Source organism: Elaeis guineensis, chromosome 4, assembly GCF_000442705.2.
Source record: "Elaeis guineensis isolate ETL-2024a chromosome 4, EG11, whole genome shotgun sequence".
Lineage (NCBI taxonomy): Eukaryota > Viridiplantae > Streptophyta > Magnoliopsida > Arecales > Arecaceae > Elaeis > Elaeis guineensis.
In genome coordinates, this window is record NC_025996.2 from 121,469,390 (window position 1) to 121,494,203 (window position 24,814).

A 24,814-nucleotide genomic window follows, 5' to 3' on the forward strand; every position below is an offset into this window, starting at 1 on the left:
TAGGGGCCAATTAGCTACAGAAGTAGACTTTTAAAAAGATTAAAAAAATATCTAGGAGGACATTCACCTCCTAGGCAGGAGCAAAGGCCCCATAAAGATTAGTGTTGGTTGGCCAAGGTTGGCCACAATTTGAGTTTTTGTTCCAACCTAAAATCTTAAAATTTGGTTTATTGTAAAAAAAGGTTTTGTCAAGGCTATGGGGGAAGATGGAGGAAAAGATTCACAAATAGAAAAACCTAAAGAATCTTAGATGAGTACCTATGTGTCTACTTATCTAAGAATGCTCTAAGGTCTCTTCTCATGTCCATTGAGCAATGACTTGATATGGATTCTCTTTACTCATTTTGATAGAAGATGGTTCAAGGAAAAGCAAGGATGATGACAAAAGTTTGGAGGATGTAGGAGACAATGAGAATGAAGGGATGGGTCAATTTACGAATGACAGTTGCTTGTACCTTGATGAACTTTGATGGAATTTGGTTTGTTTACGGGATCCTAGGAATCAGATTATAGTAATTTTTGAGGAACAATATATATCACATGAACATGTGGTTGCTTCATAGAGATAGAGAAGACATATCAGGTCATACCTTAAATAGGGGTAAAGATAAATCCAAAGAGGCGTGGGAATCTCGATGGATGAATTTATTTAAATACTTTTGGCACTGAGATTCAATAAAAGTATCAGACATGGTGTCTGGAATATCTATCATGCTTCTAATTAACAACCCTGAGATGTAGGAGGTATTGTTTATACTACATCTTGATTGGTAATGATATATAGGGATCAACATATGCACAGCAATGTGATAGTATCAGAAAAAATAATGAATGAGGATCTACAATTCAAGTGCCCAGAGTCAATGAATAAGATGATCAAGAAGCTAGAAGCTAATATATTGAAAATTAGATTAAGAGTTTGCCCAAACAATGCCACATGGATAGGCCCAATGAACTAAAAGGAACAACTTGAAATAATTAAACTACTACACAATATTTGATAAGCAAGTAGAAAGACTCCGATCAAGTCACGTTGAATGATCATTAGAAGCACAAAATAAGGGTATAGGCCGAGCTAAGAGGACCTATTCAAATGCCAAATAGTGAGCTTGAGATTGATTGGCTTATAGAGATTAAACCATTGACCTAGTAAGAAAATTGCAATGTGGTAAAGAATACGGATTGTTATGAGAATCTGAAAATGGAGAATGATTAGAATTGACCACTGAAACTGCCAAAGAAAAGTGGGAATCAAGTAGAGATAGGTGTGAACAACAAAAATAAAATGTCAACTGTAGAAATAAGCAGTTGGCTGATCATTGAAAAGAGATTATATAAATATTAGAATGTAAATCTATGAAGAGATCCTTGGTCAATTAAATATTTATTTGTCTACATACTTTATCTTTGTCTTCATTTACTTTATCTTTAGTTTGGAGTTCTTGGTTTAGTTATAGCTCTAGTTTATCTTTCTTCGAGAAGGTGGCACCTCCAAAGTGAAAGTCATTCAAGCTTAAGGTGGTATAATCTACTAGCATTGTACCTCTTTTTAGTTTCAGACACCGGTGCATGCATGCATAATTGCATGATCCAGCTGCATCACAATCGAGGGGGAAGGCATCAACAGAAAGCCATTATCCTATTATTTAGATTTGACCATTTGGCAATTCTCCTACTTGGCCAATCCATTTTTCCTCACGGGCGTAGATAGGCGTTAAAAAAGAAATAAAAAATGGCATGGAAGAGAAAATACAATATTCACCATCCATGTCAAATTGAAGTGATTTGATTTTTCATTCAAATAAATTTTTGATATAAGATTATTTTTTTTAGAAATGCCTAGCATTTTAGATTAGTATCAATGGAGAAACCAAGTATACATAATAAAAGCATCCATGAAATTAACAAAACAATGATGACCATTGATAAAAGTGATTGTAGTGCTCCATGCACCAAACTTTTGCTACTCTTTATTTATTTATCTATTTATTTTCACACTTTTAAATGCCAAAATACCTTTTTACCAGAAGTTCTTATGATTTATGAACATAAGAATAGAAAACACAAGCATAGCTCTATATCCTGGATAACCCATTGTTTGAGTTTTTTCTTTCCTTCTCTTTTGCATGGATGTGCGTTTGTGCATCATGGCAAGTGAGGTGGTATTGTTTGTTTTAATATTGATTGTGTAAAAACCACTAAAAGACTGCAAACTGCCATGCACAAGTGAGCCACTTGGCTGCCATACCATGAAACGAACCCGAAGTGAAGCACCTTGTAGTCAGCCAGAATTTAGGATATAAGTGAGGACTCAAACACTCAAATAGTGAGTCAGAATTGCAGAAGACAACCACAAACTATAGCTTCTACCTCAAATGTTTTTACTCCATTTTAGGTGTCCGGGTTTCGGAACCTTTTCCCTCTTCTTCATATGTTTTTCAGATCAATGGACCACTTGGAGAAATTTGAAAATTTTCGATGACAACAGAATATAGACTTTCTGCAAAGCAAAGCTATCCAGAAGAAAGAAATATCTTATCTATAGATTATGTTTGTGATAACTACCAACTTAATCCTGACACACATCAACCCACTACAAAAAAAAAAGAAAAAGAAATATGGCAAAGTTTTTTAATTTCTGAGCAGTTTTTGACTGTTAATTCCTATTTTTGTTGCACACATGATCCAATATACTCATTCAAAAGTTAGCCAAAGCACACAATCTGATAACTCTGCTTCACCAAAAGTAAGGTTGCACTCATAATCCAGATTCTTAGTTTTTCCAGGAATCGCTTGCGTAAACCGAAATGGCTGTGTTTCCCCTTTGTCGAACTGAGTGCAGAAGAAAGACCACAATAACTGCAAGTGACCAGAAATTTAAGTAAATACCATGACCTAAAGTAACTGTAGAAGCCAAAGACCTGCCAGAAAATACCTACAGATTTCAAAGAGAATTACTTACCTTCACTGGATCAGAATGATGAAAATTTCTCTGGAGTCTTCGTCCATCAGGGAGGCGAATCCCAACTCTACATAGTTGTTTTCTGTCTCCTTCAGGTTCAGGTTCTTCAGCAAGAATTGGATAAGTGAACTTTCCATTTGAGCTATTGTCTTTCTCAGTACAGGTATTGCAATTAGTGGAACTTGAGCAGCTTTCTTCATCTTTCTCAGTATCGATTTCATTATTGTTGGAAATTATTCTCTTCTTTGAGCCTTCTCTAACTGCCACAGATATCAAAATAGCTTTTAGCCGCATCGGGATAAGCGATAGCTCATAAACAATGTAGAGAGAGAATATGTTTCTGCTAATTTGTTCATTAAATGCAAATTATATAGAAATGTATTTGGAAGCTTTTTAGGAAATTCAGTGATGCAAAATTCCTAGGGATTGTCGTGCTACTTCATGCAAGTGCTTGTTTTGGTTAGGAACAACATGTTGATGACTTCTTACCACATCAGGTACTTCTCTCAAATCAGACATTTATGCACCAAGATGACCAATATACCGATATTGACAAGTTTTAAGAATTTTAAAAAATACAATTACAAGGTTGCACCTCATCAGATCATTTAGGTTCAAGATGCTGAAAACGATATGATGACAGAGAAAATGGTACAGTTCCAAGTTCCAGAGAAAATGCAGCAATATGATGATAGAGAAATACTTGAATCCCATTCCACTGATTTCAAAAAAGGATTAGTCGAAGATCTAAATTCACAAGAAATGGTAGCAAAGAGATCCAAACAACAATTATTCCTTATTTATTCTTTGAAACCCCCAATGGGAGGTGAATGAGTTGGGGTTTATCTTTACATAGCACAAATCAACATATCTTTAATTACAGAAATGAAAAAAACTCATTTTCAGATAGCAGAAATATGTCATATGACCATATGCTGAACACTAGTCTTACATGGAGGTAAATCTTCTAGTAGTTTGTGGTGTATGAATTGCATCAAAAAGAACTACAGCATGATGTAACAAGGATGATGGATATACTCCTGATGCATTTGGAGAAAATGTAACAACCAGGATATGGCTTTGATAGGACATGAACTGCATGGTAATATAGAAAACTTAAAGCTGAAACTACAGATAGAATACCTGATATATCATGCATGGAAGTCTCAACATTTTCCCTTGGATGCTTATGAGGAAGTGCAATGTGCTCCTTTGGACCCACATCCATGAACGGAAGTAGAAGCTATATAAAATGTGTTGCATAAAAATCAATAAAAGGAAATAAAAGGAATATGATAGTCATGTTACTAAAAGAGATAGGTATTAGCAAATTTGTACATTTTCAAAAAATTGGATTTCTAAAAATAAGTGAAATCACAAATATCACGAGTTCATAGTATAGACAACCTCTAAGAATTGCTCTGCTTGTATCATGCCACTCCATTCATGCATCTTTTGTCCAGTGATTGGATCAATAATGAGAACTGCGGGTAAAGAAACCAAGTTGTAGTAGGTGCAAACCTTCTTTCCCTCATCACTGTCACGATACATCTACAATCATATGACATATCATGGATGTAATTAGAAACTATGAGAGGATAAAAAATGCAAAAAATGAAAAAGAGAAAAGATAGTTGATCCACAAATTTTGCTTCCATTTTCAAGTTACCTTAAAAAGCTCTGTCATTAGAACTTTTGTATCTGCATGCCAACCTATTAAGTAATTTAAACCGTAAAATAGGCCTTAATTTGAAAACATCATTAATTAGGTTTCAATGTAAAACTAATAAAACTACAAAGTTAACTTTACATATCCCATAAAGTGTTGACTACGTATACATGAGTCCGAAAATCAATTTATTTGTAAGAATAGAATGCCAGAGTACATGATTAAAATCATAAACTGCAATGCATTTAATTGTGACAAACTTTTTGATTCATACTAGCAAGTAAAAGAAGAAATACTGTAGTTATAAACTTCTAGAAACAAAAATTCACCAAATCAATGCAATCAAAGATTTAATAAAAGATTTAATAAAATAAATGTTTGAGGATCTCATGCTATTTCATGCCTATCGAAACTACTTCAGACAAACAAACCTGCCAGAAAATGAACTTAGTCTGGATTGCCTGTGCCACAGTTTCGTTTGACCAGAGATCGCGGTTAAGCTTAGCAAGTCAACAAAGAAAATTTCAAGTCAGGACTGCAATCTAGAAAGATCCATACTTTAGGCGACAATAATGGTTTTCAAAACATATTACCAAGTGTGAGCTGAACTCTTCAGTGCATTGCAAGTTGACTAATAGCCACCTATCCTGAAAAGCAACATCTACCTTTGCCTGCATTTAAATGAAATGCTATTCTACGATCAATAATTACATTAAATGAAGAAAACAGCAATAAATTAGTAAAAAAAATAAATACTAGAATAGTTGAACTTTTTTCATTTTTCATCCAAAAATCAACAGATATTTTTACAAAGAACGTCACATGTATGCTTCACCTTTCATTGATAGACCCTATTTGAATAGTTTGTAAAGTGTCGTGCACCTCCTTTGCTAGATGTATGCAGATTAATGGGGAAATGCTATTAGTATCATAAACATCATTTTGAAATTGCCGTTACTGGAGATGATTAAATTCTAGTTATTATGCTGTTTAACTTGGTAGCTGAAAACATCAAAAAATGAAATTGGATAGGTCCATCCAATTTGTATGGTAGGCTAAAATGATGAAAAAATGACTGACCAACTATTCATCTACTTTTAGTATTCAGAATCTTTTTTTTAAGAAGGCTCATTCTCCAGAACCGTACCAGAGAGGTTATTAGTTTTGGGCATCTAGGAAACAGTATTGAATCACAGAAAAAAGGGAAAAAGGGAATTTGTTGGAATATCCTATCTGCTAGTTGTTGGTACATAATCTGAGATTGGGACTTTCTAGCATAGGATGTTATCCAAGCGTAGGATATTATCCAAGCCATGCCTTTTCAATTATGTCATTTGTCAATCATTATCATTTCTCTCTCTTAGTGCGGTAGAGAAGTCATGCCAAAAAGAAAAAAAAATATAAAAAAAAGGAGTTGAGCTGACAAAAATTCCAATATGTTACTTGCATGTTTCTCTTCTAACTTTAAAAATTTTCAAGACAATCACCAGTACAAGGTGGAAGGTATCAGTGCATTGTTTATGGAAGTCTGACAACTATTCTTTTAAGCATTCCATAAGAATATATTTGAAATGAAAACTAAATATTTTGGTCAGTAATCATTTACCAGTCAATTTCCTACCTTACACTAAATTTGCAAAAACTTCTTGCAACCAATAAGCCAAAAGATTTGTTAGGCTAATAAAATACACTGAAATATGTTTAAAACTATCTTACAATAATGATCATATTTAAACTAAAATGAGTCAAGATATAATTCTCAAACCTTGAAAAAGGGACCATGGTAGATCAAGGCAGAAGGTTCACGAAACAAGGAACTAAGATTATCATGGAAGCCACTTGAGGTTGATTCACCCCTTTGATTTGATTCCCAGATTTTAGTGCTTCTTGACTCCTCATCAACGTTTTGGAATCTAAAATAACAAAATAAAGAGAAGATCAATCCTGAGATCAACCAAATAACATAATATTTTAACTATAGATATGTGATAAGGGGTATCATCAAAGAAGAAAAAGGATATCTTATGTGGGGAAACTTGGGCAATTAAAGCACCAAAAGAAATCAACCTAATGACGACAAAAAGGATGCCATGATGAGAAAACTAACAAAAAAAATGCAAGATTTAGATCACAATTATTATTTTTTTAAATACAATGTAGATTCCTTCTCTTTTATTCTCAATTCAGAGAAAAAGGGAGAATGGTTCTCTTATGGGGAAAGCAGGCCAACAAAAATATTTCGAGAAAAATTAACAAATAGGAATGTATACAGTGTTTACATGTCATCTATTTTTGTCTCTTTTTTACATTTTTCTCACCATTGATTTCATGTGTACATTAAGAAAATTCTGAATATATGACAGAGGTAGAGAAAAGTGTTGCTTAGTTGGGCATTCTTAGAAGGATAAGACTATGCTTCTCTTAAATGATGCATGCCATAGTCGGATATATCCGTCAACTTGGCAAACCATGTTAAAATCATAGACTCAACTGGCTCTACTTTTCTGTCCTTCTTGCCAAAAATCTTACGGATATAACTTGCTTACCATAAATGAGGTCAATTAATTTAATATACATTGGCTTATAAATTGTTTTAGGGAGACTATTTCAAGACCTTTACTCCCAGTAATATGAAAGTTCTGCAATATAGTATACACACCAAGTCACAACTTTTATGCAGATAATTAATTTTGGATAATATAATCAAGTCTACAACCTTTAGGAGTTCAAAGTTACAAGCTTGGTATCTATCCTGTCATGGGGACTACCATGAAAGAGGAAGAAACAACAAGAAAATTTTCAATTTTTCTGCAATATTGAAGCCAACTAAATTAAAGCTCCATTTGGTGTCCTTAATGCAGTCCCATGCCCTTTTAGTATATCTATGCCCTAACTTATAGAGGTACTGCTCTGCTGACTTCTTTTGCAAGAGATGATATAGAAGCATATCACATGGCCCATAAAAAGTGATAAAGAAGAGAGGAAATAACAAAAAAGAATTTATAAGAAAGTGATTGCCAAAAAAAAAAAAAGAAAAATAAAAGTAAGGAAAAAGAAAGCGGAATAGGCATATTGCCAAATTTTCTTTTTTTTGACAATCATGGCCCAATTTTAATATCTTTATCTCTTATGTCGAAGGTTTACCATCTTGGCATTAGACCCCATACTGTACCATCCTATTATAGTATCACTATGCAATACAATACGGCAAGATTCCGTGTACTATGTGTCGGTATGGTACTATGCATTAGTTTGGTATCAGTACAGTATGATAAGTCTGATACAGTATGGTATCGATCAATATGGCAAATTTTGCTTGCATCAAATGAGCCGGTCAGCATATGTAATTGCAGTCCCCTCTATATACATTTTTTTAAATATCTCTTCTTGTCCCTTATTTCTGACCACCTTTAAAAGTTAATTCTTGTTTCCTAAAATTGCTAGGAGGGGTGGGTTCCACACTATAACCAAGGACTCGGACCTCAGCCTTTCATCCTTTAATTTTCATGCACAAGAAAAGCATAGAACTGAATATATACTATAAAAAGTAAATTTAGTCTAAAATTCACCTCAACCCCTGAAAACTAATTATTTATTAAGCCTCAAACCCACAGGACCCTCTTAGGGTGTGGGTTGAGGGTGAAGCATAGGGTACCAAGAGATGTTGAGTATTCCTCCCAAAGCTTCATGAATTATTCTTGATCCAATCGGTAAGACAAACAATCCTGCATAACCATGCAGAAAATCTAAAAGTCATCCATTTATTCTTCTGCTTCACTACTCCCATGAATTTACCATCATTAACTGATTATGTTTCCTTAATTCTAGATTTATAAGACAGTTAGAAAAAAGTGCGCCAATGTAGAGGCTTATTATGTGGGCTGCTTTTGTTTACCCAAAGACACCCACACCCACTTAGAAACGGGTATGAATACACATAGGTGTGGGTCCACAAGAACAAACTTCACAAGAATTGGAAGGTCTTGCATGAATAAAAACCAATAGACATAACAAATCCTTCATGCCCTTGCCTTTCTTTAGAAAAACTTTCTTTAACTAACATATATATTTGTGTCTATTATCTCATAAAATCCTACCTCTTCTCTTTGAAATCTCAAACCAAATATAAGATCCAGAGACAACACTGTTTTTATTCAAAATAAATCTCTAAAAGTTAAATAGCTTTCTTAAAAAGTTTCCAGAAGGGTTGTTTATTCCTCTTCTATTTTTTTCAAATTTTTTTCTTATTCTATGTCCTCTAATATGCATGAAAATTGCTTCAATTTATAGAAGTATATCTCCATAAGTTAGAGTGAGTTGTTTGTCTTGGTTTGCATTGGACAGGCTTGCGTCAAATATTACTTTAGAGAATAAACTATGACAGAGTGGGATGACACCATAAACTTTAAATACCCACACCATCATCCTTGTCTTCATCAAACTTCTATCATTTAAGATCCCAGTGCTAAAGGAAGAGAAAATTCTGAAAGGACTGCTACTCCAAGCATCCTAACACAGGAAAATCTATCTCTAGTGATCTCACCGCATTGAGATCCATCCTTTCACCAGTACATCCCAATTTCTGAATCACGATTCTGTCATTATTTGATCTCAAAACAAGCCTACCTTCCCTATAGATGCACACATCTTCCCCAACTAAATAGGTAATTCATAGGCATGTCCAATGACTTTCGTCTTGACAGGAGCCTTTTTCTTTATTTTTTTGAACTAGTTACTGACTTTTAACAGTGTCCTACAAGGAAAGAAATAAGTTATTGGATGACAAACAAGATTAAAGCAACATAATTTTTTCCATCTGCCACTTGAGTTATAGCAGATTTCTTATCCTCATGAACCTAGCATTATTCTCCAAATTGTTCTCAAGCAAACACAAGCCTGCAGACTATAATAGATATCAGAGTGCTTTTCGCATAGCAAGAAAATGTACTTCACAAAAAAAGCCCATTGTTTTCCACTTACTTAAGATGATCTCCATTAACCCCCATGATTTTTCTTTATTCCCTTTTATAATCAACTTCTCCATGATAAATTTCCCACCATTGAGAAAGAAAGCATTACAATTCTTCCCCCACTAAAAAAGGGGAAATCATATATGACATTGAATTTCACAAAGTCATGAAATTCTTACATATGTATAGGTGACTCCAATCATTACTAGTGTATAAATATTATGTATAAATATTATCTATATACTAAATTATGCTTCGATCAACTTTCAGACTTATAGATAAATGGTGTGCTATAATTCTTAAGAATCAATCCAAAGTACTACAATTATGGAGTAAGTTTAACTTTGGATATATAGATGTACCTAAATTTGCATACCAGATTCCTTATTAGTACTTCAAATTGTAGATGTATCTTTAGCCCAAAAAGGACCTTGACAATATCAACTAAAAGAGGAAAGTGGTGGATGAGAAGTTAATAGTGTTTTCTTTTAATTTCGAACATTCAAAGAATGTGATTGTTAAAGCTTGGATTGCTAGAACCTTTGAGAATATCAACAAAAATATGGAAGTGGAAAGAAATTAATAGGGTTTTCTTTTAATTTTGATTTTAAGAGACTGTTATTGTTAAAGCTTGGGCATCTATATTTTCTTATAGAAATTGTTAAAGAATTTTTTTTTATCTTTTTTTCTAGAGGAAAAAATATTAAGAGAGACCTAACTCAATTCATTGAAGTATAAAAAGGTTCTGTTGTAGAAGTGTTATGGCCTAGAAATTTGACATGAAGAAAGATTGGATAAAATAAATTTAATACGAAGAAAAAATGAAATGAATGCTGGAATATTGACAAGAAAGTTGCAATATCTCACAATTCTTCTATAATTATTATAGTTTTAGCTTAGATAAGAAAATATTAAGAAGTCAAAGTCAAAAGGCAACTCTAAATAACAAGCAAAATCCAATAAAAATTATATGATTTTTATTGATTTAGAGAAATATATGATAGAGTACCTGGAGAAGTCATATGATGGATGTTAAAAGAAAAGAGGTTCCCATTAGTCATATCAAAGAGATTAAGGATATATAAGGTTATCCAAAATGATATCCTTTGGTACATGCTACTTGTGCATGATATAGTTTTAATGGATGAAACTAAGATTGGAGTTATCATAAGTTGGAATTATGGAGGAGTGCATTAGAATCTAAATATATCAGGTTAAGTAGGGCAAAGGCAGAAAATGTGAAATGTAGTTTTAATAAAATTAGAATAGAGGTGAATGCAAAGTACAAACTGAGAACAATAAAGTTCCTAAGATTGATAATTTTGATAGTTAGGATTGATTATTTGTAGGAAATGGGGGATTGAAGAAGATTTTTTTCCATCAAAGTAAAGTAGGGTGGATAAAATGGAGAAATGCTAGTGAGATTGTTGATCCAAGAATTAATTTTGATGATTACAAAATATTTGAGAGAGATACTAATGATTATATATCTTTAAAATAGATTAAAAATATATTTCAGGAAAGCCTAAGAAGTTTGAACGGTTAAAGATGCATGGAGAAGATCAAAGATTTAAGCTTTTTAAGTTGGAGATAAGGGCAATAGCTTTTGAGAGCTTTAAAAGTATTCAAAGATGATTTCAAAAGGATAAAAGACAATTTCAAGATGTTTGGATATCAAAACGTGAAAAATTAATATTTCAGATATCAACCGCTGATCCCTGAAGCTCAGGGGGCGACCCCAGAGTCATCCCCTTTATTTTGGGAAGCTGGCATACTCGGCATGCCACAGGAGGCGATACTAGTACCGACCCTTGCTGTGCCATAGTGTGAAATAAAGAACTATTTTTCAATTTTTTATAAGAATCGACCCCTGTATTGGCCCTTGTAATTGGGGGCGGCACTAGTGTTGACCCCCAGGTGCTGACAAACCACATGCCTAGTTTTTCAATTTGAAAAAGATATATTTAATATTATTTAACCACTCTTTAATAGCTCTAAATAGAGTGTCGACCCTTGTTATGCTACAGTATGAAATAAAAAACTATCTCTTTATTTTTCTATAGGGATCGACCCCTATATTAGCCTCTGTAATTGGGGGCAACACTAATGTCGACCCCTATGTCCTGACAAACCATATGCCTCATTTTTCAGTTTGAAAAAGATTATTTAATGCTATTTAACCACTCTCCAACGGCTCTAAATAGCTAGTAATGATTCTTTAGTATTCATTGACGCTATAAAGTTTTTCAAAAGGAGGTAACAAATATCAAGAATCAAAAAAAAATATCTTCTAATGAGTTTAAAGCATTTAGGGGGTGTTTAGTTGGAGAGAGTGGGGGTCTAGAATTAAAATCGAAATGAATGTCTTCCATTCCAACCGTTTGGTTGGGAGAAGTTCCATTACGATTTTGATTTCAGGGTGGAATGAGAATGGCTCAATCTATGTAGAACTCAATCCCTACTCTTCTCTGTGGATTCAAATTTTTATTACAATTCTGATTTCGATTTTGATTCTGATCATGAACCGAATGCTTTGGAGAATTTGGCCATTCCGATTCCGATTCCAAGCCATTCCGATTTCGATTTTCATTTTGATTTCAGTTATGAACCAAACACCCCCTTAGTATAAGAAGCTTTCATTCCAACTCCAACCACCTCTCTTAAGTGCACACATTGTTCTTTTCCTATTTAGGAGTGCATTCAAAGGCTTCTCCATTTATTTGTAAAGTTCTCTTGTTGTTTATATAGTGCTTATTAAGGAGTTTTAATTAGTTCTTATTGTATCTCTCTTACATTCGTGGAATAAGTTTTTGGATGTGTCAAAACTTGGGGAAGATTGATCTGTACCTTGAAACAAAGCGTATTGAATTTGCTTATACCCGAGAAACAAATGATTCGCTTGGGGAAAGATAGGATATTTGGTCGGTGGTATTCAACATTGTAAGTATTTAAGAATGATTAGTGGATTAAAAATTTTTAGATATGAGATTGAAATGTAGATGTAGGTATTGGATTTGGTATCGAACTACTATAAATCCTATATATTTGTGATGTTGTAATCTCTTATCTTGCTTCATTGTCTTGTATAGTTGCTGACCTCCTTTCTTATCTTGCATACTTATTATACTTGCCACTGCACATCTCTTGCATTTTGAAAAACACATTTATTATGGTACATACCTTAAAATTTTTTAAGAACCCAAGTTACCACCCATTCTTGGGTTGCTTAACTGAGCAACAAGTGATATCACAGTCCTGTGCTAAGTCTTTTCTTGATCTCACCATTAAGAGCTAAAGATTTATGACAATCTAAATAGATACCTCACTTGCTAAGGGGCAGTCCATAAATAGACCTTTATTTTTCAATGACACAAACTATATCTATTAGAAAGTATGAATGAAGATCTTTGTCCAAATACTAGACTATGATATATGAAGTATCATAGCCGATTGACTTCACACACTCATAAAATTGCTTGATGGTATGCACTCTCCCAAGCTTAAAAGTGAATAGGACCAGTTTGATAAGAAAATAGCTTAGTTCAATGCTAAAGTTATGAATGTTTAATATTATTCTTTGGATATGAATGAGTTTAATCATATTTCAACTTGTAATTCTCAAAAAAAAAATTCAGATAGAATAGAAATGACTCATGAAGGCACCAACCAAGTTAATGAGTCAAAGATAAATATGCATATGGATAGATATGAACTCTTTAAATGGAGCCAAATGAGTCTATTACTGAAATATTTATCTATTTTACCAATATTATCAAGGGTCTCAAAATTCTTGAAAAGTCTTACTCTAATAATGATCCTGCGAGAAAGATTCTTAGGTCATTGCCAATATCATAAGAAGCAAAGATCATGCTGATTCAAGAGGTGAAAGATCTCAATATTCTATCTTTGGAGGAGCTCCTCGGATCGTCCATGATACAAGACTTAGCAACGAGGCAATATAATGAAGAAGAAACTAAGAAAAAGAAAATAATTGCTCTCAAGTCCATCCACAAGAAGAAGATGAGTCTAAACCATCCAAAGATGGTCACAAAGATGAAGAGACGGCTCTCATCAGCTAAAAATTTAGAAGATTCAAGAAGAAAACAAGACAATGGATGAGGAGGCCACTAGCTAAAGGGGAGCATAACAAAGAAAATATAAGGAGCAACCACTTGTACACTACAAATGCAAGAAACTAAGCCATTTTAAAGCAGATGGCCCCCAACTCAAGAAACCTCCTAAGAAGTTAAAGAAAAAGGTGATGATGGCTATGTGGAGCAATAGCAATGAGTCGAGCTCAGATGAAAACAGTCATGAAGTAGCCTACTTGCATCTTATAGTACATAAAAATAGGATAACCTCTAAATTTTCAAATGAATTTATTTTTGATGAGCTTTAAAAGGCCTTTTATGATTCTAATGCAAGAAAATTAGAACTTAAAGAAAGAAGTAGATAGATTAAAACTAATTGTTGATAAGTTTACCTAAGTTTAGAAAAACTTCAAATAATTTTTGATAGTCAAAGGATGGTATATAATAAAGTCAGTCTTGATTATAACCACTTAAAAAAAACTTTTGGAAAAGTATTTTTTTCAGTATCTCTTATACAAATTTATCCAATATTTTATATTTTAGATGTGATAAATTAGGACATAATCATATTCATATATTTCTAGTAGATTTAGTAACTCTAATATAAAGGAAGTATAGATTCCAAAAGATGGTGGGGTGGTAGAAGAAGTCACGAGAAAAAAGGTTGGCAACAGTGGGGTGGGGTTTGTAGAATTTCCAAGAAGGTCGGTGGTGTGGGGGGGTGAGACGACAGCTATTGGGTTTGGGGAAGAGCCACCGGCAGTGGTGTTAGCAGAGAAGAAGAGAGGATGATGGATGGGTGGACGGTTTGGAAGGAGAGGAGGACATCAGACAGGTAGGGGCCTTAGGAGCAGAGAGAAGGCACAATGGGTGGGGGTTTGAAAGGAGAGGAGGGCCAACAGATGGGGGGATGAGTTAGGGGTTTGAGGGGAGAGGAGGAGAGCCTATGGGTCGGGGGTTTGGGAGGAGAAAAAGATGGTAGCTATTGGGTGGGGGCTTTGGGAGGAGAGGAGGAGGGCCAATAGGTGAGAGATTTGGGAAGAGAGGAGAGCTAATAGGTTGGGAGTTTGGGAGGAGAAGAAGATGGTAGTCAATGGGTGGGTGGTTTGGAAGGAGAGGAGAACGATGGTCGGTGGATGAGAGTTTGGGAGAAGAGGTGGACAATGGCTTAGGAGGAGTGGAGGAGAGTTTGGGAGAAGAGGAGGACGACGGTGGTGGATGAGAGTTTGGCGAGCTTCCTTGGAGAGAGAGAGGAGAGAGGAGGATGGTGGGTTTGGAGGAGAAGAGGATGGTTGGCTTCTTTGGAGAGAGAGGAGATGAAAAAAATAGATGTTGGGAGGAGAGGAGGATGGTCGGCTTCTTTCATTACAAGAAAAAAGACTATTAGCGATGGCTAATTGCCGTCGCTAATAGTCAGTTTGTCATTACTAATGCTATTAGCAATAGACTCCCATTGCTAAAAATCTGACAGAAATAATTTTATCGCTAATTATCATTATCAGCAATGACAAATCCACCGTCGCTAATAAAGATAATTAGCAACGGTGTTAGCAATAAAGTTCCATCGCTAATAATTTTAATTTTTTTAAAAAAATTATTAAAAAACTATTAGCGATGGCAGTTTTGTCGCAACTACCGTCGCTAATAGTTTTTTATTTTTTATGAATTAAAATTTTAAAAACTACTAACGATGGTAGTTTACGTCGCTAATATCGTCATAAATAATTTTTAATTTTTTTAAAAATATTATAATTAAATTTTTAAAATTTATTTTAATCATAATAACTAGCAATAATATTTTTTAAAATCTGTTATAAATAAGATAATAATTATGTAATACAATCATAAATATAAAATTAATTATATTATATTAAAAATATAAATTATATAATTTTACATATAAATATTACTTTATAAGTATCAAAATTGCATACATATCAAATATATATATATATATATATATATATATATATATATGATCCTCTTCGTCGTCCTCCTCATCCTCCTCTTGTTCTTGTACATCCTCTTCAATAGTTGGTGGATAAGAGCTGGATATCCAGCATCCTATAAAAAAAATAAAATATTATTAAAAAATTTAGATACGAAAGTGTATATGTCGATATGAAAATATTTATTTCGATATACTACTTTGATTCTCGAACAAATTATTCCTACATATTTTATTCGATGATATAGAGCTATAGACACCCTCGACCCATCATTTGGATGGTTAGATTAAATTTTTACCTCCTAGATCTTCTTTTCGGACTCAAGCCTCAATATGTGAACCTTCTAAATATAAAAATTCAAAATAAGTAAAAAAATTATTAATAGACTTATGTACTATGATGTCTGCGATAATGAGCCCAACTGATTGCATAGATGTAGATCTCGAAGAATTTCAATGACCATATCGCAGATGGTATCTCGAAGGCTCTGAGATCGCTGGCTCCAAAATCTCTGTACAACCTTCTCCATATGTGTATCAGCTCATGTCTGGATTGTTGAGCCCTAAGAGGAAGATATCGACGAAGATCCTCAAGTTGATGAAGGGTCCAAATTATGGTCGAATCCTATGACCTGGCTCCTACTCACCCCTCTAGTGGCCCTGAGCCATCCATCGAGGTCAAAGAGGGGTTGACTCTGAGAGTCGGACATTGCTCCGTCTGACTTTGGGGTTACTAGTGACCCCACGATATCTGAATCTAAGAGTATCAAGATATCATAAAGAATGTTATATTAGATAATAAAGAATAAAATAACATAAAAGAGAATATCTAAAGTATTAGAGTTCACCACAAGGTATGTGTGCCGTAGAACCATACAAGCTAGCTGCATGAGAGCTCTCTCTCCTCGGCTATGATGGCTCCGATTTCGAAAAGACATAATCTATAATCTCTAAAAATAAAAATAACTATGTATCATATTAGATTAACTGTGTCTCCAAATAAAATAATTATGTATCATATTTATTTAACTGTATATCATGATACCTTAATTTTGTACCATCTTCATAAAAGTAATGTGGTATTTTGTATGCTTAGAGTAGGAAGTAACATTATAATGGTTTGATTAGGAACTGTGGTTGACATAAGTATTTGTCATCTGATGGAGTTTGACTTCTATCTTTATAGCCATACTAGCATAAAGATAATACTTTTTTTTGCTTCTTTGTAGCCATGTATTGTTGGATGAGAATCATTTTTCTGCTGATACATTACAGATGTTAACTAATAATCTTACATAATATCTGATCTCTTTAATGGAGGATCGACATCAGTTGGTGGGTCTAAGGATAGGTCTGCTGTAGTGCGCCATCTGCCGCAGATCAAGAATAACATTAAAGAAATTATGTTCATAAAATTTAATCAAGTATACATGAATAAAGTCAAATATATATATTCTAGATGCATTTGTGGGGTCTAGCTTCTTAGCTATAGGTAGGTCTTGATTTTCTTCTCCCCTATAAACCTAGCCACCAAGAGCCAGTGAGATAATAAGAGAGTGCCATTTTTGCTTTCAATTATAAAGAACTCCACTGCTGTAAGTTAAAAGCAAAATCCAACGACACCTATTAGCTTTAACACATCATATGGGAATAAAAAAAAGAGCCCATAGCAATGTATGGAGCCAGTTCCTTTAATATCCATTTAGTTTGGATTATTATCAGAGAAAATCAGAAGGCAACCATAAGAATATAGCGAGCAAAATCCATCAGCATCCATCAGGTTTTAGACATCGTATGGGAACAAGAAAAAGAGCCCATAGCAATCTGTAGAGACATTCCCTTCAATATCCATTAATTAAGTTTGAATCATCATTAAGAAAAATAAGAAAGCAACTATAAGAATATAGCAAGCAAAATTCATCGGCACCCATCAGATTTTGGACATCATATGAGAACAAGAAAAAAAATCCATAGCAATCTGTGGAGCCATTTCCTTCAATATCCATTAATTAAGTTTGAATAATCATCAGAAAAAATTAGAAGACAACCATAATAATACAGCAAAAAAATCCATCAGCACCCATCAGTTTTAAGACATCATATGGGTAGAAGAAAATAGGGCCATAGCAATCTATGGAGCCAGTCCTTTAATATCCATTTAGTTTGGATCATCATCAGGAAAAATAAAAAGGCAACCATAAGAATATAGCAACCAAAATCTATCAGCATCCATCAGCTTTAAGAATCATATAGGAAGAAGAAAAAGAGGCCATAATATACCTCATGCCAAATGTATTAGTTGTTTAGCATACCTCATGCCAAATGTATCATAATCATGGGCTGTCTAAATTTTTGGTTAGGTAGCTCAGCCGATAGACCTTTCAAAGTATTACCTGCAACAAAAATAAGTGACACCAACATAATACATATAGCCAGTAAGGTAATAAGAGAGTGTCATTTTTGTGACCGATTATAAAAAACTCTGCTGTCAGCTAAAAATAGGTTAAAAAGCTAAAACATAATAATAGAGTCACATCCAATTATCCCAACCATATCTTTTCCTTACCAAAACTACCCTTGTTACTTCCTCCTTTATTCCTTTGGGCTAGGTCAAGGGCTTAGAATCTAATCACCGAGTCGCTCCGATCGCCACCGGAGTAGATGAGCGAGCTTGAGCTGGTTCGGTGGTGGCCCGATCTTGAACCCTTGCTGTCAAAGGCAGTAGGGCTACTCCAATCGAAGAGCTTCCCAGAGTGATTCTGCCTCTCCAGAATAATATTAATTTAAATAATAATATTAATAATATTATTAAAATTAATTATATTATTAATAATATTATTAAAATTAATAATATTATTAAATTAAATTTAAATATTACTAATATATGATAATTAGATAAATCTAATTTTAAATATTTAAAATTTAAAAAGATGAGAATGGGGTGTGGCGACGGTAATGGAGCCATCGTCGTCATCATCGCTAATACTCATAGTGCGACGGCGGTGTGGGTCCAATGGTGCGATGTTCTAGCGGCTCGATGCTCCAGTGGTTAGACGCTCCGAAGGAGGGAGGTGGGGCCGCAGGTCTGGTCTGGTGAGGAGAGGGGTGGGGGAGAAGGGAGAGACGGCAGGAGATGGGAAGCTGAAGGAGGTGGGAAGTGCAATAATCACTTAGTCAAGCCCATGCTTCATCCAGGGTGTTGAATTTTTCTTCCCTACTTCTCTCCCATTCTACTTGTTTCACTTCCAACCTATCATGAGTCTCGGTTAATTGAGTCTCTGAGGAAGCAAACAGGTGTTCTATTGATTATATATTCTGTTGGAGTTCATTATATGTGCTTATGATGGGTTTCAACTCATCTTCAAAGATGACTACTTTGAACTCAAGTTGCTCCTTTCGAAAGGTTGCTCACTCAACAGCTTTGGCTAGTGAAGTTGATATTTGGTTTCAAGCAAATTAGAAGAGCCTAACTTTCAGATCAGCCAAGTTTGCCACTTGACCAACTGGGAGGTTGATAGTTAGCAATAAGATGTCAATCATGCTCTAGGTCTAGTTATCTTTCAAAAACCTGCAAGATCATCTAGGTTAAGATCAATGATACTTTGAATTATTTAGCTGACCTTCACTAGAGTGCAAGGTGGAATTAAAATACAGACTGAGGGCAACTTGATCGAGTGTGTAGCAAGCCTAGCCTTCATGTGGGCTAGCAATCTAAGGATGGAATGGCCATGGGTACTACGGACCTACAAATAGGAACTAACCTATTAGAAATAGGAAATGGACAAAGAGATGAAGTTTGCTTCTTACTTTAACCTCTCTACTAGTGACCAAGGGGCTTGAATATGATAATTTAGAAATGGGTTGGTTGGTGAAGACTCGATATAACCTTGAGGTTTCAAAGAGAAGATTGATGCTCTAGACTACAATATTGAGGTGACTCAGCCTGCATAGGTTGACCTAGTGACTGAGCTCTTGGGGGGCTATATTGGTCGCTCTCAAAGTTTAGGGAGTTTTTGAAAAGACTTAGCCTACAATGACATAATGATATTGGTCAAATCATTAGCTTTAAGTAAAGATTCTCTGTCAAATCCTTCACTATCTGTCTAGATCACTATCTCAAGCTAGTGCTTCACTTCCATTTGCTCTATGTATATGGTGGAGTAATTGGTTTAGATTTGTGAACTGTGACTTTTTTTTGTTTCAAAATAGATAATTCAACCTCAGACTGAGCAAGCTAAATTAGAATGGCCCCTAGCGGAGCTGTCAAACAAAATAAGATGGTGAATTAATGAAGAAATGATGTCAATTAAAAAATTATAAATTCATCTCGATAGTCGAGAGCTATAGAGGTTGCCCTCTAAGAGGCCCGTCATTCCTAATCCAAGCAATATAATCCGATCAGGATACTAATCTGCTACAATGGATTCTACTAGAGCTACTAGGTTGGCAATCCTAAACTTAGCCAGTGGCTTTGGAAGATAATATCTAGCTAGTATCTATCAAATTATCTATTATAGCCCAAACCACTTCTTTCTAATCCTGAATTCTTACCCTCAACTCGTCCCTTAACTTAAGCTCCTTATCATCTTCGAAGCTCATTGATAACTCTTAGCATGTATCATATTTAATACCATATAATTTTTTAAAGTTTTTGATAGTATTGCTCTTGAAGGATACCTTTGCCCTCAGAGAATGCTGTTGCTATTTTACATGTAAGCTGTAAAATAGAGAATCACCCATCGACTTTACAGTGGCCAAGGAGGTTCCTTCACCCTTTGAATTGAGAGAGTCAACATCAATCTGAGCAAGAATGGTGGTCACTAATTCATATTAAATTCGGATTATATACACATGCCACTATTCCATAGAATCCTTGGCCACATTGGATTTAGGGTAAAAGAGATAAATTTATAAATTGAACATGACTATTGGAAGAGAAAATCGGCTAATTATATTAAATTTAGGTCGATGATTGAGAGGTGATCATGAAAGATGAGTTAAGAGAGTACAGAGATAGATAAGGACTTGCTTAGGCTAGGTTGAATTGGTGAGTGAAGTAGTTCAGATAATAATATTTGACTAAACATTTATTATTTTCTACTACTCGTTACGGAACCTATATGGAGATCTCTAGGGATAAAAAAATTACTTCACAATTCTCCCATGTCTTTGAACTCTTCAAGAAGCATGCTACTTGAAAAAAAATGAGCTAAATAGGTTTTGGAGTATATAGAAAAGGGTAAAGAAAGAAATAGATCCGATGAGGTAAATCTTTATAAAATTTTTTGAAGTGCTTAGAAAATAAGGAAAGGCCTTTCAAATGAGCAACGAAAGGACCAACTAAGAAAGATTTAAGAATGCGGTCATAAGAGGATGAACCTTCAAAAAATAAGTATAGCCGGAGTTGGAAGATTTGTAGACGCCCATCACAACTTCAAGTATTTGAGGTGAGTTTTCTTAGGCCTTAGTACAACCAAGACCAAGGGTACTAAGGCTATAGGCGAATCTTCGATCAGTGTGACTGACAGTTGGAGCTGTCCTTTATAATTTTGAAAAGATCGAATTTGTAAACTTAAGCAAGAAAAAATGTCCCATATTTCTATTGGGTAATTGGCCCACTTCGCTAGCAAAAGACTTTTATTTCAGAAGTGTAGTTAATTATTTTGTAAAATCCAGACCAAATTAATCCTCTAGAACTTCAACCAGGGTATTTGCATTAAAAACTTCACTAGTAAGTCTAAGACTTAACAAAGCTCCTAAATTTAGAAGATTAAGGACGGACATTTTATGATAGAGGTGCAAAGAATTCATTGAGGGATACCAAAAATAGAAAGCATTAAAATCAGGGGCCAGTTAGCTACAGAAGTAGACTTTTAAAAAGATTAAAAAAATATCTAGGAGGACATTCACCTCCTAGGCAGGAGCAAGGGCCCCTAAAGATTAGTGTTGGTTGGCCAAGGTTGGCCACAATTGGAGTTTTTTTTTCAACCGAAAATCTTAAATTTGGTTTATTGTAAAGAAAGGTTTTGTCAAGGCTATGAGGGAAGATGGAGGAAAAGATTCATGGATAGAAAAACCTACAGAATCTTGGATGAGTACCTATGTGTCTACTTATCTAAGAATGCTCTAAGGTCTCTTCTCATGTCCATTGAGCAATGACTTGATATGGATTCTCTTTACTCATTTGAAATGTTGAAACAGATGATACAAAAGTTTGGAGGATGTAGGAGACAATGAGAATGAAGGGATGGGTCAATTTACGAATGACGGTTGCTTGTACCTTGATGAACTTTGATAGAATTTGGTTTGTTTACGGGATCCTAGGTATCAGATCATAGTAATTTTTGAGGAACAATATATATCACATGAACATGTGGCTGCTTCATAGAGGTAGAGAAGACATATCAGTCGTACCTTAAGTAGGGGTAAAGATAAATCCAAGAGGCATAGGAATCTCGATGGATGAATTTATTTAAATACTTTTGGCACTGAGATTCAATAAAAGTATCAGACATGGTGTCTGGTATATCCATCACCCTTCTAATTAACAACCATTGAGATGTAGGAGGTATTGTTTATACTACATCCTGATTGGTAATGATATATAGGGATCAACATATGCACAGCAATGTGATAGTATCAGAAAAAAATAATGAATGAGGATCTACAATTCAAGTGCCCAGAGTCAATGAATAAGATGATCAAGAAGCTAGAAACTAATATATTGAAAATTAGATTATGAGTTTGCCCAAACAATGCCACATGGATAGGCCCAATGAACTAAAAGGAACAACTTGAAATAATTAAACTACTACACAATATCTGATAAACAAGTAGAAAGACTCCGATCAAGTCAAGTCGAATGATCATTAGAAGCACAAAATAAGGGTATAGGCCGAGCGAAGAAGACCTATCTAAATGCCAAATAGTGAGCTTGAGATCGATTGGCTTATAGAGATTAAACCATTAACCTAGTAAGAAAATTGCAATGTGATAAAGAATACGGATTGTTATGAGAATGTGAAAATGGAGAATGATTTGAATTGACCATTGAAACTGCCAAAGAAAAGTAGAATCAAGTAGAGATAGGTGTGAACAACAGAAATAAAATGTCAACAGTAGAAATAAGTAGTTGGCTGATCATTGAATAGGGATTATATAAATATTAGAATGTAACTCTATGAAGAGATCCTTGTTCAATTAAATATTTATTTATCTACATACTTTATCTTTGTCTTCATTTACTTTATTTTTAGTTTGGAGTTCTTGGTTTAGTTAAAGCTCTGGTTTATCTTTCTTCGAGAAGGTGGCACCTCCAAAGTGAAAGTCATTCAAGCTTAAGGTGGTATAATCTACTAGCATTGTACCTCTTTCTAGTTCCAGACACCGGTGCATGCATGCATAATTGCATGATCCAGCTGCATCACAATCGGAGGGGAAGGCATCAACAGAAAGCCATTATCCTATTATTTAGATTTGACCATTTGGCATTCTCCTACTTGGCCAATCCATATTTGCTCACGGGTGTAGATAGGCATTAAAAAAAGAATAAAAAATAGCATGGAAGAGAAAATACAATATTCACCACCCATATCAAATTGAAGTGATTTGATTTTTCATTCAAATAAATTTTTGATATTTGATTAATTTTTTTAGAAATGCCTAGCATTTTAGATTAGTATCATTGGAGAAACCAAGTATACATAATAAAAGCATCCATGAAATTAACAAAACATGATGACCATTGATAAAGTGATTGTAGTGCTCCATGCACCAAACTTTTGCTACTCTTTGTTTATTTATTTATTTATTTATTTCACACTTTTAAATGCCAAAATACCTTTTTACTGGAAGTTCTTATGATTTATGAACATAAGAACAGAAAACACAGGCATAGCTCTATATCCTGGATAACCAATTGTTTGAGTTTTTTCTTTCCTTCTCTTTTGCCTGGATGTGTGTTTGTGCATCATGGCAAGTGAGGTGGTATTATTTATTTTAATATCGATTGTATAAAAACCACTAAAAGGCTACAAACTGCCATGTACAAGTGAGCCACTTGGCTGCCATACCATGAAACGAACCCGAAGTGAAGCACCTTGTAGTCAGCGAGAATTTAGGATGTAAGCGAGGACTCAAACACTCAAATAGTGAGTCAGAATTGCAGAAGACAACCACAAACTATAGCTTCTACCTCAGATGTTTTTACTCCATTTTAGGTGTCCTGGTTTCGGAACCTTTTCCCTCTTCTTCACATGTTTTTCAGATCAATGGACCACTTGGAGAAATTTGAAAATTTTCGATGACAATAGAATATAGACTTTCTACAAAGCAAAGCTATCCAGAAGAAAGAAATATCTTATGTATAGATTATGTTTGTGATAACTACCAACTTAATCCTGACACACATCAATCCGCTACAAAAAAAAAGAAAAAGAAATATGGCAAAGTATTTTAATTTCTGAGCAGTTTTTGACTGTTAATTCCTATTTTTGTTGCACACATGATCCAATATACTCGTTCAAAAGTTAGCCAAAGCACACAATCTGATAACTCTGCTTCACAAAAGTAAGGTTGCTCTCGTAATCCAGATTCTTAGTTTTTCCAGGAATGGCTTGCGTAAACCGAAATGGCCGTGTTTCCCCTTTGTCGAACTGAGTGCAGTAGAAAGACCACAATAACTGCAAGTGATCGGGAATTTAAATAAATACCATGAACTAAAGTAACCGTAGAAGCCAAAGACCTGCCAGAAAATACCTACAGATTTCAAAGAGAGTTACTTACTTCACTGATCACTGGATCAGAATGATGAAAATTTCTCTAGAGTCTTCGTCCATCAGGGAGGCGAATCCCAACTCTGCATAGTTGTTTTCTGTCTCCTTCAGGTTCAGGTTCTTCAGCAAGAATTGGATAAGTGAACTTTCCATTTGAGCTATTGTCTTTCTCAGTACAGATTTTGCAATCACTGGAACTTGAGCTGCTTTCTTCATCTTTCTCAGTATCAATTTCATTATTGTTGGAAATTATTCTCTTCTTTGAGCCTTCTCTAACTGCCACAGATATCAAAATAGCTTTCAGCCACATCGGGATAAGCGACAGCTCATAAAGAATGTAGAGAGAGAATATGTTTCTACTAATTTGTTCATTAAATGCAAATTATACAGAAATGCATTT

The 24,814-nt window shown here is 34.5% G+C and overlaps 1 protein-coding gene across 1 annotated transcript; it reads right to left on the minus strand.

Moving 5' to 3' along the window:
• Positions 1 to 2,694: 2,694 nt before the first annotated feature.
• On the minus strand, positions 2,695 to 24,724 carry LOC140857379 (putative plant UBX domain-containing protein 14). Its single transcript, XM_073256167.1, has 10 exons — positions 24,497 to 24,724; positions 24,182 to 24,321; positions 6,397 to 6,544; positions 5,225 to 5,302; positions 5,063 to 5,131; positions 4,370 to 4,513; positions 4,106 to 4,205; positions 3,915 to 4,002; positions 2,963 to 3,302; positions 2,695 to 2,859 (listed from the first exon to the last, which is right to left on the minus strand). Exons 1-10 carry the CDS (start codon positions 24,722 to 24,724, stop codon positions 2,695 to 2,697), a joined length of 1,500 nt encoding a protein of 499 aa, XP_073112268.1.
• Positions 24,725 to 24,814: the final 90 nt, after the last annotated feature.

What these genes read in the sequence shown, in the direction of transcription:
- LOC140857379 (XM_073256167.1), bottom strand. Translation starts at nt 24,724, where the DNA reads ATGTGGCTGAAAGCTATTTTGATATCTGTGGCAGTTAGAGAAGGCTCA. An exon ending in AAGCAGAGTTATCAGATTGT is followed by an intron (nt 6,545 to 24,181) that starts GTGCTTTGGCTA and finishes TTGTTATTTTAG; the next exon opens with ATTCCAAAACGTTGATGAGG. An exon ending in TTCCATGCATGATATATCAG is followed by an intron (nt 4,003 to 4,105) that starts GTATTCTATCTG and finishes CAAATGCATCAG; the next exon opens with GAGTATATCCATCATCCTTG.